We start from the raw sequence: 16,939 nt of genomic DNA, 5'->3' as shown, positions 1-16,939 counted from the left end.
GCCCAGGATGCCCTGTGCAGGCCCTGGCGGCTTTGCCAAATCCCACACGAGCTTGGTGCTTCTCTGCCAACCACATCTCCTACTGTTCTGTTTTCCTACAGGATTTTGGAACAGCAGAATTTCACTTTGCTAAAGATCTCTCCAAGACAGCAGCAGTGGGAGGAGGAGAAGCTCTTACCTCTGACATTCAATCCATTGTCACAGGCAAACTGTGCAAAGGGTGACATGTACGTGGGGTCATAGGCCAGCTCGTGGGCTTGCTCAGCAATGCTCCGTGCAGTCTGCTGGATGCTCTCGTAGTTGGAGTTCTAAATTCATGAGGAAAAGAGTTTATTCTTGTACAGAAGCCTACAGAAGGTTTTGTGCTGATCTGTGTCAGGTTTGGAGATCCCTCACTGCCGAGTCATTAATTATCACCTTCCCTTGCAAACAGAGCCTTTCCCATTCTTTAGGCTTTGTAAATTGGGTTACAACTGTGGATGTTCACAAGGGGCAGGCAGACCTCAAATCCCCACCAGCAGCTCAAGACTTGGGTTTGGAGGATTTCCAGAATTTAGAAGCTTAGAAGAATACTACTCAAAACAGACTAAACTATGTCACCTGAAGGGAACAGGGCACTTGGCAGCTGTCCCTGCAGGCACCCTGCAAGGACCTTCCCTCCCTCCCAAACAGGCTCTAGTGAAGTATTTGTTTTATCTCGAGTGCAAGCCTTGCACCTCTGGCTCTCTCACCCCAGCTGACAAGAACACCCTTGGGGAGAAGGGGCACTTTAAATTCAGATGACAAAAATGCACTGAGAGCACACACACTTTCTCCAGGCTGCATTTTAAGGACTTTTTTTTCCTGTTTCAGTAACTCTGCAGCTTTCTTCCCAGGCTTTTCTAACTCCAGCCAACATGACAGACAACCACTGCTCTTTTTGTCTGTAACCATTTTTAAATGCCTTGTCATTTCAAGAGCCTTCCCCGCAGGTTTGGGAATTAGCAGGCATTTATGTGATTAACTTTTGGCTGAACCTCTTGGGGAACTCCAGTGCCTTTCCCAAACACACCAAAAGGTGGAGCTCAGCTTTCTTCCACAAGGGAATTCCAGCTCCAGTGGGCAGCCAGGACAGCCTTACTTGTGCACAGACAAGGGTGTGAGGTGGCTGCAGCCCCAGTGACACATTAGTGACCCGTGCAGCTGCAGGATAAGAGGAGGCCAAATTCTCTTGAAACCACACTGTAATGCTCTTATTTGCATTTCACAGCAAAATGGTTTCCTCAAGGAGTTTATACATATTGATATCTCCTTAAGTGTACTTTCCTTTCTGTAACTAAATAGCCTGAAGCTAAATGTTCTCAGCCATAAAGTTAAAATATTTTAATGTATTCTTACTATTTAAAAAGAACATTTGTGGTCACTAATGTGGAAAAGTTGACAGGATTTTTTTCTTACAGAACACTGAAGATTTTCAAGCACATGCAACCCACAATTCAGACAGCCCATACTATGTCAGAATTACTGGTTAGAGAAGCTGAAAGTTATTTTAAGTGTAAGCTCACCCTCAAGTAACCCAGGAGAGGCTTCTCTATTTTCCTGTGTATCACCTCCAACCTGCAGGTGCAGTGTGTGGCCAAAGGCAGCCTCTGCTATCTCCTCCTTCTCTTCCCCTCCTCCTCTCCCTCCCTCAGTTACCGACATGGAACCAGCTGTTATTTGGGACTTTATGCCCAAGGTGCTGCTTCTGGATTCAGGCTGGATGCAGATCCAAGAGAAAGCCCTCTGGGCTCAATGTCCCCTGCACTGACTGCTCCCATTACCTGAAAAGCCTTTTAAGGACACAGCTCTTTGTGGTTTGGTTTTTTCATAAAACACAAAGCTTTCAGCTATTAGAAGCAAAGGAAGTAACTGTAAAGGTTCAGCCAGCACAAAATATGTGAGGGCTGGAGAACACACAGACTCACCTTCAGCTTTTTCAACTCCTGCAGGATCATGTAGTCAGGCATGTTGTCAAACAGTCCGTCTGTGGCGGTCAGGATGATGTCCCCAAGCTGGACATCGAAGGACGTGCTGTCAGCAGCCTCGGGGCTGGGGAGGGACAGAGGTTAAAGGACTCCAGCCCTCACAAAGAACCAAACAGCCTCCAACAGCACACCCACAGCCTCTGCACTTCACTGCTCTCTGGGGTTTGTGCAAGGGAAAGGAATAATCGCTCACTGTGGAGCTTTAGCACCAGCATGGGCTGTCAGGAAAGCCCCACCACAGGCCCTGGGACTGCAAACAGGTCCTGTTCCAGCTCCCACACCCAGGATTTGCACTTAAAATTCCCACATGAACAATCCTGCAAACTAATCTGCTTCAGGAGTGTGTCTCCAAGGAAACCAGTAAGCAGAATGGCAGCTCAGAGCTCCCTTCTGCTCATCTAGAAGATGTAAGAGAGTGATACTTGAAAGAACAATTCATAACAGGCCTGGCCCAAACACTTCAGGATTCTGAATCACTTTCTAATTCAGTGGAATATGAAACATGTCTGGAAATCACTACCAGGAGACCAGAGTTCTCTGGAATGCTTGTGTCTAACACATTACACAACACCAAGAGCAGAAAACACCCAGTTTGGGCATAAATATTGCTGCAAAATCTGACTCTCAGAAGCAACATAACAACAAACCTTTTATTTTTGCAGACTCTACAGGGATCTGTAAAAAGGAGAAATCACTGCATCCCAGGCCACTGGGCTCTGCCAAAACACAGAGGAGCTGCTTTGCTCAACTGATGTGTAGCTTCAGGAAGGCTGATGGAGTTAAGATTGCCTGCCTGTGCCCATATATAGCCAAATTCATCACTGAACTGGGACAACAAATAAAAAAGGACAGGAGAAGCGTTTCGACAAGGAGCATGAGTACTAATTAACGTCAGGAACAGTGCAGGAACCAGCAGAAAGCTGTAATCATGATTCAGAGCTGAAGTGTGGGAGCACATTTATCTTGTGCTTTCCTTATTACTGGATGACTCAGATTACTTGGCTTCCCTGACTTCCACTGGACATTATCAATTATCCTTCTGCTTTTTGTTTTTATCGTCTTCCTACGGATGACAAAGAATCTCAGAAAAATGAAAGATTTTTTACAGCTCTGAAATTTCAAGGGATCATTTAATTTTAGTCTAACAAAGAGCTTGGATTACTGAAGGCTTCTAATTCCAGAGTCCTACCCTGGCTTCCTCTCAGCAGTTGCAGGATGAAGAAATTAAACCACACACAAGAATGGTCAGTCAGGAGTTTCAACAGCTTAACCAACACTTTCAAAAAGAGCTATTTTGGATTAAAGTCTCAATTTTTACTGCATCAGCCCTGATACTGCATAGAATCATTTAGGTTGGAAAAGACTCAAGCACATTGAGTCCAACACTTCAGCTGCCTACTGCATTCCCTTTATTCCATGGCCATTCTTTGAAGATCCTGTTACCACCTCCCTATGTTCACATGAGGGATATCACTTTAATGAGTGAGACATTTTGAAAGCTGGATTTTAACACATATTTGAAAGCTGTTTATTTTTGAGTTTCTTTCATATTACATTCACAAAGTCAGGATGGATCAGCCTGACATTCCTAAGGGAAGACACAAGAACAAGCCTGCCTTTGAAACAACTCATTTCTGTGAACAGATTGTCCTTTCCTCATACTCTCATTCCCAGCTTGGTGTTCTGCCAAGCAGTTTTTTTGCTGGTTTTGGTCAAATACAATATGCTGCTGGAAACAGCAAGTTGGAAACACAAGTTACAGTCACATGTCCCTCTGCTCTATTCTTCAAGCACTTGCAACCTCAGTGCCAAGATATCTAAATTAGCTACTCCAAACAGTCCCAAGGGAGCACAGGCAGGGATTGGAAAGCCCAGCCATTTGTCCACACTCCAGCTAGAGTGGGTGACATCTTCCCATGGATCAGAACAAGCTCGTGGCTATGGGAATATGCTACCACAAACAGACCAATGAATTCAGACTGTGCAACAGGCACAAAGTACAAGGTGAGAAATGTTCATGTTACCCAAAGAGGGAGGGTGGCAGGTGCAGGGCCTGACTGGATACGTGTTTATATCCCGTGAGGTACAGAAGAGCCCCACAGCAGCAAAACTGCATCTTTCTGGGAGCTGTCACATGCACAGATTAAAAATGAAAGTTCCTCTTCCCCCTTACCTGTCACTTAAGACAACTCCTTCTGCTTCTGGTGGAGCTATTGACAGTTGGAAGGGAGTGTTGAAGTAATGCTGCTGCTCGTCGGATCGATGGACGACTTCTCCACCTCTGACGACCAAAAATCCAGAATCTCCCAAGTTGGCTGTATGTAAACGATGACTTGATCTGTCCAGGACTACTATACAAGCTGTGCTGCTCCCTGCAAACACAGTGACTGCAGTCAGCCCTACAGAAACTGCTTGTTCTCTCACTGATCTGATCAACAGTTCAAATATTACAACATTCATCAAAGCTTGAAAGTCAGAGAAATGGAAATACTCAACAATACCAGAATTAATATAAAATAAAACCAGCAATATGCTAGAAATCTTTGCAATACAAACTATGATTTTTGTGTAGAATTTACTCCTCCTGCTTTGATTTTGGTAAACACGTTATGCTGACAAATACCTGTTTTGTTTGGCTTTATTTACAGTTTTCCATCCCAACGTATGTCAGCACATTCTGCTATAGGACCGGATTTACAGAACTCACATAAAATACTGAAATTCCAAAATCATGGAGATAATAGAATTCCAGTAGCATCCATACAATGCTAGGAGCCCTCCACACAGTTTCACTCAGCTGTAACTAAACCACACCAAGTAAAAAACTGTTTGCAATTAAGTATAAGGTCCTGCTGCATTTCTCTGCTCAGAACATGAAATGCTTTTCCTCTCAGCCTGGCTCTGCAGAGCTTGCTTCAGGTTTAAAAATAATAATCCTGTCACATCTTCAGGACACCAACTCTACAAGTTTAAGAAAATGTTTCAGAGACAAATACAATTCCAAATTAAAGTAATAGCAGAAACATGATGTCAACTGTGCTTGGAACTACCCCAGCCATGCTTGAGGGCACTGAGGAATTCTCCATTCATTCATTGGGAAGTAGCCACCAACTGTGCTTGGTTGCAAGCCACAAAAATGCTGTATTGCAAAGAAACCCAAAGTCTTTCCAGCAAACAGCAACCACTCAATTCTGCAAACAGGACAGCACAGCCACCAAAAGACCTTTCAATCCCCAAGAGAGGGAAATACAGCTACAGCACTTCTGCCCCATATCATCAGATCATGAACTGTCTTCACCTTCTACCCTCATGTTCCTCCAGCAGGATTTTCCAAGCACAGCTCCATGCTGGACAGACCACAAGCTTGCAGTGAGCAAAGCTGAGGATCAGGCTTGCTAGTGCAGAAGTCCAGCTGGCTCCAGGCATTGCCTGTTCCAGACAATTCCCTTTCTAATACAGAGAGTTCCCTGCAATGCACTTGCCCTGAATCTGTTCTCTAGTGAATGCACAGGACCTTCCCTGTCCTTAATGAATGTTAAGTCAAAGCAGTATCTCTGGAAAAAAAATCTGATTTTCCATGTGACAATGTCTAAAACTGTGCTGCAACACAAGAGTGATTAAATAAATGGCAGAGTTTCCTCCCATTTCAGTTTTATTTTACATTATTTGCTGTATTCAATCCTGATGAATCAAGTATCCAGGCTTAAAGCACAACAGCAAGAAGTTATTGCCCAATGAATCCTCCTTAATGAAGTCTTCTCCTGTCCCTTCATTTTAAATAAACTCTAAATGCTCATTGCTGTGGTAATTCCAGGGTTTTATTCCTCCTTCTAAAAATACTGCTCTCAGTTAAAGGAGAAACACTAAGGATCATTAGTTTCAAATTCTAACTCTATTAGCAGAGTGTAACCAGGAGGCCATGTGTGGAATTCAGATCTTGTGACTCAGCACACGCTGCTTTTCAGCACTGCAAAGGTCAAGCCCAGCAAGCTGCTCTGTCTCCAAAGGCACAGGGAGAGCTCTTGCCAGTGCCCCACTTTGCAGCTCACTTACAGCTACACCTGCTTTGCACAAATTCAACACCCCAAATCCTAATGTAATTACTGACCACTGCTATTTTCGTGACACTTAAGGTCACTCCTGAGGTTCCAACCTATTCTTTAGGCATATAATGCAAGAACATCTGCTCCCAGCTCAGCAGACAAGTTAAATATAGCTCACACTGCACTGCTCTGGCACAGGAGCTTAAGGTCAGGTGAGCTGCATGCATTTCATGCAGGGCAAACACTTTCTTGGAGCAGAAGAGGTCTCATGTCCTTTAGAGAAGTGTCCCCTGGGCAGAGCTGTCAGCTGAGACTGAGTGTGGCCTCTCTATCCGCTCCCAGTCCCCAGGCAGCTGAATGTCCTGTGTCCCATCAATGCTGACACAGAATATGTGAAGCATCTACTTCAGCTGGCTTTCAGAAAGATCTGTAATGAATCCCCCCACAAAGTTTATAAAAATAATGCTACCAGAGATTGTATGATATGAACTACTCAAGTCAACCAACTGAGGTTGAGTCCACTGGACATAAAAGGCAACAGGAACAGAGTAAGGTCAGAAATGAGCAGAACTACATCCAGTTATCCTCAGAAAATATTTCTCCTTGCATAGCTGAAACAGAAAGCCATAACCAGTAGCACAAGAGTTTTCAGCAGAGAACAGTTATTTATACATATAAAACACAGAGTGAGCACATGTGCAGTGTTCCACTGCAGAACTTGCTCTGCAAACTCTGAATTCACCCTTCCCACAGAAAGCCTTTTATTTTATATATAAATACACACATCAACACTCTCTGCATTACTAAATTAATTAAAACAGTTTTAGAGAAAATAAGGATGCCACCAAGGCGACTGCATTTCTATGTTTTCAGTTAATTAAGAGAAGTTAACTGCAAATTTGCTGCACACAATGACAAGAGATTCAAGCACCCTTCAGTAAAGCCCATGTGTAACACACAACCCAGATTGAACTGACATATTTTTGTGTCTTACCAAGCAAAGGTACTTTGTTCTGCAGCAGCTCACAATAGCCTGCAGTGAGAATTCCAACAGGATTGCTTGGAACAAACCGTCCTTCCTTTACTAAACGTTCACACGTCCGCATGAGAGTCCCTGAGAACTGAGAAGGGTCCACCCCGTAGTCTCTCCAGCCACCAACACCATCTGCCACCCCTGCAAGGAAACACAAAACCAGAGTTACCTCAACAGAAACGGTTTCCAAAACAAGGGGTTTAATTATTTTATATCACTTATGATATTTAGTAATTAAAATGTAGGACATGGCACCTGCCTGGAAAACATTTTTGATTAACAAATAAATTTCTGAGTATTTTTAAGGTATCTTCTGATATCAGCTCCCCAGCAAATCTCCAAATATAATCTGAACTGATGAAAGGGAGGTAGAAGTCTAATGCTGAGAATGAGGAGGGTGACTCCACTGGAGAACAAATAATGAGATATTTGGGAGCAAGATGGGGATTCAATCCCATTAACCTCTCATCAGTCCATTAAAAGGGAAGATATTTTATTAATTCTAAAAGTGAAGGTCAGCATTTGAACTAGTACAGACATGACACAGAAGCTCTTCCTGCTATTCAGCAGAACAGTTTTTCCTCAGACTACCTCATGTGAAGGACAATGACTTTTATTTGGTGTTCTCTATTTCTGTAGAAAATAAATCTCCATTTGACAAGTGTTTTCCAAAATCCATGTAACCAACACAATGCAGGGACCTACCCCTTTCAAGGAGAGTTTGTTGCTTACAGCTTCAGCCAAGTAAGAGAATGAAAACTGACTATGACTCAGAGAATTTTCTGTTATTCAAAATAACCTGGACATCAGAAAATCAGACCAATTCTGCCAAAGCCTGGGAAGCTTCTAAGCAACAGGGAAAACAGTGACTGTGGTCATGCAAAGGGGATGATCAGAGGGAGGTGAGCAGCAGACAGATTTTCTGCTGGTCATTTGGTTCAAGAACTTTGAACTTCTTCCAAATGCCTAAATGATAAAAGCAAAATACTGTTAAAGGTATTATTTGAGATTAGAATGCTACTATGTGGAAATTTTTCCCAAAATCTTTTCGATCCCCAGCATGGGACAAACCATTTCAACCAGACATTTCCAAAACACAGTAAAGCTGAAATATGTTCATGATAAAAGCGTAAGAAGTGAATTTCAGTGCTCAGATTGTGCTGAAGGACAGCCTCCTCAGGAAAAAAACTCTGCTATTATCAAAGGCATGAAAATGTGAGTGAGAAGATAAAACTCAATTTCCTCATCTCCAAACGCCCTTCACATGGGACACGGTCTGAAACTGAGATGGAAGGTTTAGAGCCGACCTTGGCGTGAACTATAATCTGACAGGAGGTTATGGCCAGATTCTGAACAGCCTATCAACATTAATCAGATTTCTCCCTAAAATAGTGCACAACCTTTTAGACACCTGCTTTGTCCCTCTGCCTTCTCAGAAGAATGTTACAGGAATGCAGATCCCTGCATTCACCTCTTTGAGCAGTCCCCAGGAAGAAGCTCAAGCAAAAGCACCCAGCATTCTCAGAAATGACTTTTCTAGACTCTTCAAGAACAGATTAATCCTCTCCCTACAGGTCTCACAACCTCAGGTTAATACTGGATTAATCCTTTGCTTTCTGCTGCCACACAGACAAGTCTAGAACAAGAGATCATAAAGGAAAGGTTCTAGATCTGGAACTTGAAACAGAAACTCAGCTTCAGGTTAAACGATGGTGCTTTATGTGAAGTTACCAGATAAACATTTTCTTTCCTGCCCTTTAAAATGAACATAGTCCAGATGTATTTCTGCACTGCTTCCCTGACAACAGGGTTAATGCAATGAAAAGATGTTTGACAAACGCTGCCCAAAGCTCTTGGTTCCCAAGGCAGTTACAAAGAAAGCTCAGCAGAAGTTACGGAGTTCCCTCAAGCGATCCATAAAATCCTTTTACATCAGTGTTGGGAAACACTGAAACACAAACACTGCAGCTTTAGCACAGAGTACCAGAAAGCCCTCTCACCAAGCACCTGAGAAGGTCAATTATCAAAACCTATTCAATTTTTAAAGGAAAAATGAGTACACCATCTGCCTTTCTTTGTTCATTTCTTACCCCAGGCAGGAAATGTGAATCCATAATCATGGCAGCACCCTTCATACCCTATCCTGAGCCAGCCTTTGTCTGTCTGCCTTCCTGTCTGCTTTATGCAAGTTATAAACAGCTTAAAGTAGGTTCTGCCAGTGCCTTCCAAAGCAATCACCCTCTAGACATCCCCCAGCAGCTCCTCTGGCTCTGCCTGGTCCCACACCTGAGAGGACACAGTGTCTGATCCACAGCACCAGGACAGCTCTCCTGTCTCCCCATTCCCCAGGCAGACACAACCACTGCATTCAGGAGCAGCCCTGGGAGCTCCTTTCAGTGACACCTCCCCAACCCCCCAGCAGCTACCAACTCTATTTCTTGGCCTTGCCCCAAATGGAAAAGGTGGGGCTTTATAAAGGTTTGGGGCCAAGACCTTTAATCATCCTGTCCAACCTTCAATGTGGTTTTAAAATAAACCCAGCATCTTCACGTTCTGCAATCTCTGTAAACTGAACAGCTTCACCTGGGAAAGGAATATGTGACTTTGAAAGAGTTTGAGTAAACTGCTTCTGAAATAAATGAAATGTAAATGAGAATAAAGCTTAAGTAAACTTTGTGCTATTTGATATACAGCAAACAAGGAGTGAAACTGTTTCAAACTCCAGAAGTAGCAAAACCTAAAAACTCAGCTTTGATTAATACCAGGTTTTCCCTCTGTCATCAAAAGAAAATTCAAAGGTGTTGCTATTGGCAGGATCACTCCCAAGGAATAATGCCAAGCTCTATTTATATATAATACCTTTGCTTTCATCCAAGAAAAAAATAAGGTATATATTCAAAATAATTACCTCTTCAACAAATACTGAGGTCTTCCTTTGAGCCATAAACCATTGTGTTCCAGTATTAACCATGTTACAAATTAGGAATCACAGGACATTTAAAACAAAATGCATGGCTGAGAATTGCTGAAATTGAATTGTACACAAACCCTGGTTTTTTTTTTTTTCATTCATGCCATTCAGTAAATGAGAAAATTTTATACAAAGAACATTTCTGTGGCTATTCCTTGTTCAAGCCCGTGCAGAAATTACACAAGCCTCCACGTGACAGTGCAATGCCTGCAGCTAGATGAACCACCATTGTAAATAAAGCTATTGAAAATTTCACAATAAATTACTTCAAAAGAATAAATACTTCTCAAGTATTTAACTGTATTACAAAGATCTTTCAGAATCTGAGTTAACACTCCACTACATTGCCTTGTGCTGGAAAACACAGAAACATGCCTGCCAGATAAAATACTTGCTGCATGTGTCAATCCAAAAACGGACTTTTTCCAACTCCTCAAAGAGTCAGAATATCAAAATCTCCCTCAGAGAAACACCTGTCAGGCAGTTACGAGACAAAGCACAAATGACTGATGCTGCAGCACTGAAACTGAGCCAGGGAAGATGCTGGTGGTGAAACTTGTTAAAGCTGATTTCAAAATGCAAAAAGCACCTGGGATAAGATACCAGCTGAAATGCAAATGTGAAGTGGTTCTGCCTGCCAGCACATGAGCTCCCTGCAGAAGCCCAGGGAAAAGCAGCCAGTGCTGAAAGCAGCAGTATCTGCTTTTCACCACTCACTTGTGTGAGCGAGATCCAGGTGTTCTCCTGGCTCACAGCAAATATAAACTAAACAAGCTGAAAGTTCATAACAAAGCCCTGATACTGATCAAACCCTGTTTAATATAAATAATGTTATGAGGGGCAGTTCTGGTTAGCTAGCAAATTAACCTGCCCACGGTCAGAGTCCAAAAGCACCACCCTGTCCCAAAAATCTCTTGAGAGTTGGACATTTTGAAATATTGCATCAGCCAAGAATAAAAATCACACACAGAAGCAGCAGGCAGGCACAAATGTCTCAGCAGGAGCTGCTTTTACATGCAACCACAATTAACTTTCTGAGGCACTCTGCACATCCTACTGAACTTTCAATTTCTTGAGATCCTTACCTGAAATAGCAATGAATCACTGCTAAAAGAACATCAAAAGGATATATTTATAACTGTATTTTGCATCAAATATGGAGGCTAAAATGGTAAAAAAGTGCAATGATTTGCACCACACAAGTCTGAAATATAGCACCTAGTATTTGTCAACGTCAGAACTGAGATAAAATGATAAGATTTCTTGTTTTATCAGTGGTGGGATAAATCACACACCTAGACAGGTTCTTCATCTAAACCAAGTTCAATGCTCAAAGCCAGCACTGACCCTCAGCAGCTTCCCTGGATCTGTTAGAGCCAAAGGGTGTCTACCCCCTCAAGGTTTTGACAAAGAAATAACCCAGTTAAATACAAATCCCTAAGGACAGATGGTGTGTGACTGCTAACAAGTTACAGAAAGGAAGGTTACTTATTCACACTGCTACAGTAAAACTTAAACTACCCTTGCACGAAGCAGAAAGGTTCTGGAAGAGTAAGTGGGTAAGTGACAACAAGGAGCAAAAAGCAAAGGCAAAGTGAGCAATGATCTTGAGGAACAAACTGAAGGAGAAACACGGAACTGGAAACATTAAATTGTGCACCTACTCCCAGAAGAAAGCAACAGTTCCTTATATCTATTTTCCCCTCCCACTCCAGCACACTTGTTCCTGAAGCTGATTTTTGCCAGGTAGATTTCCTCCCTATTTTATTGAAGCCTGAGAAATCACTCAGTGCATTTGGGGAGCTCCAGGAGAACACTAAGCTATAAATTATTTCTGCAGACTTTATAAAAAAATCCCTAGTTACAACTACCTAATTTCTCAAGGTGTTCAGTGACTGTGGAACTGCTGAGGAAGGGCAGGTACTGGGGGCAGACACTGAAATAAATCCCTGCCAGCCTGACCCACCTCAGGCTCAGTATTCACAGCACGGATGAACCAGAGCAAAGAGCAGATTTTTCCAGTGCTTCCTATGGCATAGGTATGATTAACCCTCATATAGCTACACCCTCACAAGCTTTGCTGATTTCCCTCTGATTTCTGACAGAACCTGCTCTTCCTTCAGGCCAAGATCTGTGTATGAATGGAAAACTGGCTGCCATCAAGAAGCATCAATAGCATTTACAGTTAAAACTAGTGCTCCACTGGAAATTCTGACCTCAATATTTGTGTGCAATGTCCTTGCAGAAACTGTGGGAAAGAAGAATAACCAGATATAAGTTTCATTCTCAGAGGTTACATTCAGTGCTGCTCCAGAGCAGCTCTGCTGACACAAAGTCAGCCTGTGACTGTTAATGGGGTGGTTCTCAGTCTGCAGTGTCCCTACAAACGCCAGCACTGATGCTCCCACATTAAACAGAACATTTCCTGTGACCTGTTACAAACCAAGGCACGTGTGCAGCTCTGCAGATCTCTGATCCTGCCTCTCAGGCTCCCTGAGCTCTCACATGCAGTAGGTGAAAGGTGACTCTGAGGGAGGCTTGGCTCCTTTAGTGTGATAAGTTGTGATAAGGCAGCAATCTCTTTAATAGGTATGATACCAAATAAACCACTTAACACAGTCCTCTATAACCTTCAGGCTTCCAAGGAAGGATCCCTCCCTCCTCTACAGCTGCCAGCACAACCTTGACATTTCATCTACAAATCCTTTTAGGTGCTGAAGTTTACTTTTCCTGATGACAGTGACACTAACAATATTCCAGGGCTTTGTCACTCTGTAGTTTTACCTACCTCCTATGCATGCTGCTGATAAAATTTTCAAACCAAGTGCAGTTCCTTTCTCTTTAGAGTAGCTGCCCTGCAGCACCCAGACACTCCCCTCCCCCAAAAACTAAAAATCAAAGATTTGCAGCAAACAGAACAATTGTCAAATTTTAACTCTGCAGTGAACAAACACTTTCCTGCTGGCAGACAGTATTTCCTTACTCCGGGGGACAGAAATAGTTTGGAAGAGTCAAGTCACACTGGCTACACCCAAAGTTGTACCCAGCACAGACATTGTATAAGTGATGCTGTCACGGGATGCGCATTGGCTGCTGCAATGTTTCAATAATGAGTCACACAACAGCTTGGAAAATCCATAAAAAACGAGCAAAGACATCGGGAGCCTGATAAGGCCAGAACAAGCAAGAAAAGGCAGACCTCAAAATTAAGGAAAAAAACTATCACTAGCATGTGACACCTCAAATTTCTAGAGGTGAAAACCTTGGCTTTAACCTTTACTTTTGGTAATTTAGTGAAATGACTGTAAGGTTAATTTTTAAAATTTGGCTTGTTCCCTACGTAGTAAAAATCCTACTTGCATGCTAATGAGAAAAAACAGAGGTGTCAGAGTTTTGGTTTTCAGCTTTGAAAAAACAGTATTTCTGTGCTCAAAACTTCCAAAGGCATCACGCATTAAGCGGTACAGAACATGTCCCAAATCTCTGTGAGAGATTTCAATATTCTGAGGATCTGAACACCCAAGACACTGGCAGTGAATGAACAGAAAAGTACATCGTGGTACAAGCAGCAGAGAAAGGAAACACAGGCCTGAATTGTAAAGCCCTAGAGAGTAACATTAGCAGTAAAGCCATTTCCTTAGGGTGATCCCTAAGGAGAAACTGCTGTTCTGAGCTTCTCATTTCTCCCTGTGCTCAGAATGGGAAGAAAACATGCAAAATTGACAATTATGTTCCAGATAAAAGCAAAAATGAGAGACAAAACGCTCAAGGATTCACCAGTAACAGGCCTTATCATGCCTTGAACAACTATGGGAGGACAGGAAAGAACCTGAACCTTCATCAGCCTTCTGCTGATCTTACTGTGAAAGGACAAAGCCCAGACTAGAAGACACTGTTAAACATTCAGCCTTTGAACTGTACAGCACACATACAACAAAAGAAGTGTTTAGCATTTTGATTCTGCTATAAACACACTGCCAAGTCAACTCTTGTTTGACCTAAGAAAATGAATCCCCAAGCACTCATGCCAAGTGGTTGGGAGTAGTTCCTTCACTGCTCCACCACACCCAACCCATCCCACACAGGCAGGCTCTCCATAGTACACTGGTTCTAGAAAACACTGGCACAGAGGAATGTTACATTAATTATCTGGCCTGGCTTTGTCACTGAAGACTGTTCACTCCAAGTGGTACACTTGAAATTTACTGTGTCAAGTGTTCACTTTGGCTCAAACCACGTGAGCCTCTTCCTTAAATGTCAAAAAAAATTAAGTTTGAAACCCAACAGTGCAGCTCAGGGAGTTTTGTTGAGGTGCAGATTAGGTACTGAGGTAGCACAAAATTTATGAGGGTCTTAAAAAAATCATGAAGGAACCTCAGAACTGTGATGGGAATGAGAGCAATTGAGGACAGGAAAACACTGGTGGTGCTGAAACTGTCTCTGCAGCAGTGCAAAAGGGCTGGTTGAGAGAGTAAAGAGATGACCCCAGCAGCAGAAACTGGAGAAAACTACCATGTCTGTAAACCTAGGAGCTACAGATGAAGGTGCATCAAGTTAGAAGCATCAAAACCCACCTGAACATTGCTGTTTTTGCAGAAAGTACAGAGATTTGGGGTTTTCAGTATGTATATTAAAAAAGCAATAAAGAACTGATATAAAAATAGCTTTACCAGGGGAGAAATCCCAAATTAAAACATAATCAATAGATAAAACAAATCAACAGATTTTCTATTTAAATTATTTGCTTCTTGGTACTTAAGACATCCTGGGTCTGCTGCTCTCTTTGCTGTTTGATCCTAAAGTGGAGCTACAATTCTGTTTGTTTCCAAGTTGCCATGAAAATTAATGCAAAGACCAACTTAGAAATGCAACTCTCTGTTGATTGCAGCAGGAACACAAGACAAACTGTAGGTCCACATACAGTAATTACCAAATATGGCCAAAACCCCCTAAACACCATCAAACAGAGCTAAATCTGTCTCTTCCCCACACAGAGTCCACTTCAAAGTACAGGAGATCCTGCACTTCTCTTAAGGGCAAACACCAATTGCTCAGTTATTTATCAGTGCTGGCCTAGCATGAACTTTAAAGGCAGCCAGGCTTAGTCACATGCTAAAGGAAGGGTGTCCAACAGCTAATTCTAATCCCAAAAAGTTTATCTGGAAGAGGCACCAGAGAGAAGATGATGAGTGTCTAAAATGCACCCACCAGCCTTCCACCTCTCGAGAGCTGCGGCATCATTCTTACAGTAACAGCTTCCTCGAGAATAAGCAGCAATAACTGTTACCTAGCACCAACTCGCAGCTTCCTGAGGAAAACCTCTCGGGCTCCGTTAAATGGCAACCAAGTTACAACGACAGCGCCAAACTGAAGAACCACCAACCACTTCCACAGCATGAGACAGCACAGTGCAACCCCACCGGTTTAAAATAAATAAACTCCAAAACCCTAAAACAAGACAAAGAAACACGGACAGGGGCAGGGAGGAGGAAGCTTTTTCTTAAGTGTCAAAGTTTTGGTAAAAATTTGCTTCTGGTAGTTACACCATGACTAACTTGTGCAGAGTGACAGTCAGCCAAATTCAACCTTGAGTACACAGGAGAAAGGTCAAAGCACTGTCAAAAGCGATGTTGCTCATAGTCTGAAGATTCTATTGATTATCCATAATTACTCACTGCTTCTAAAATTTGAACCCTTAAGATTCATTTCGCCAGTGATTCTAAACCAGAGAGCGCAATCAGGCCAGAACAAACAACGAAACTGAAGTTTGACATTTGATTCCAGTCTCAATGTCACTCTGCCTTTCACTTGACAAGGACATTGCACGCGTTAAAATCAGGAAGTGCCTGCTCAAGCGATCTTGTCTGTTTAAATGCAATGCATGTACACGGGACCCAGGTTTTAAAGAAAGACAGAAAGTGAAACGCACTGGGAGCCGTTTCTCTGAGTTTTGGAGCCACCAGGCCTTACAGGCACTCACAGGTGAGACGCCCAGACTGGGCCGGACACCCGGCACACACAACCCCCCATGCCAAAGGCGGGCAGAGCTGCAACAAAGAGCACGAGAGCTTCCTTGGGAAGCTAAAAAAGCGAACTCATGGTGACACTGACAGGCAGAACCGGCTCCTTTGTCTGAGACCGGGGCTTGAGCCGCTCGCCATGTGCAGCTCCGGGAAGGAGGGGGGGGTCACACAGCGAGGTCGGAGCCGCCTCAGCCCCCGGCCCGGTCACTCACCCAGCACATCCGCGGTGCGGTGCCGCGCCACGAAACAGGCGTCATCCCCGTAGCACATGCCTTTCTTGAGGATGCCCTTGCGGAAATCTTTGCCGAAGCCACAGCTGGCCGTCACCAGGCTGTAGTCGCGGGAGTCCGTCTGCGACAGGCCGCCCAGGACCGCCCGCGCCACCAGCCTGCCGTAGGAGAGCACCGAGAACATGGCGTGGGGCGCCCAGCAGCCGAGCGCCAGGAACGCGGGGATCCACCGGCGCAGCCGCCTCCTGCCCGCCGAGCGCCAGCCGCAGGGCGCCAGCCTTCCTTCCCCTGCCCGCCGGCCCGCGCCGCCGCTGCTCCGAGCCCTGCCCGCCGCGGAGCCTCGTCCCTCCGGCTGCGGCTGCGGTTCACCCGCCCTCGCCGCCCCTCACGGCCCGCGCGCTGCCCCTCGCGCTGCCCCTCACGGCCGGGCTCGCCGGCAGCGCCCCCGCCTTCCGCGCCACCCTCCCCGCCCCCCGAGGGGGGCTGTGCCAGCTCCCCGCTGCCCGCGGAGCTCTCGGGGCTCCCTCCGGGCTCGCTCCCCGCCGCCCGCGGTGCCCGGTCAGAGCCGCCCGCGCCGCCCCCGCGCCCCGCCGCCCGCCGCCGCCGCCATCTTCGCCGCGCGTGCTGAGGTGA

General features: G+C 44.3%; 1 protein-coding gene across 1 annotated transcript in view; it reads right to left on the bottom strand.

The window, feature by feature from the left end:
- Positions 1-16,939, bottom strand: part of PPTC7 (protein phosphatase targeting COQ7) — a 21,373-nt gene extending 4,434 nt beyond the window's left edge. Inside the window, exons 1-5 of the mRNA XM_041488294.1 lie at positions 16,289-16,939; positions 7,044-7,223; positions 4,180-4,378; positions 1,947-2,070; positions 179-308 (exon numbers count right to left, since the gene is read on the bottom strand). Of these exons, the coding sequence (XP_041344228.1) occupies positions 179-308; positions 1,947-2,070; positions 4,180-4,378; positions 7,044-7,223; positions 16,289-16,490 (835 nt within the window). The 5' untranslated portion in view covers positions 16,491-16,939. The remainder of the gene's footprint in view (positions 1-178; positions 309-1,946; positions 2,071-4,179; positions 4,379-7,043; positions 7,224-16,288) is intronic.

This window comes from Pyrgilauda ruficollis, unplaced genomic scaffold (assembly GCF_017590135.1).
Source record: "Pyrgilauda ruficollis isolate IOZ18807 unplaced genomic scaffold, ASM1759013v1 scaffold9, whole genome shotgun sequence".
In the NCBI taxonomy this organism is placed as follows: Eukaryota; Metazoa; Chordata; class Aves; order Passeriformes; family Passeridae; genus Pyrgilauda; species Pyrgilauda ruficollis.
The sequence above is the reverse complement of the archived record's forward strand: the minus strand, read 5'-3'. Positions and strand labels throughout refer to the sequence as shown.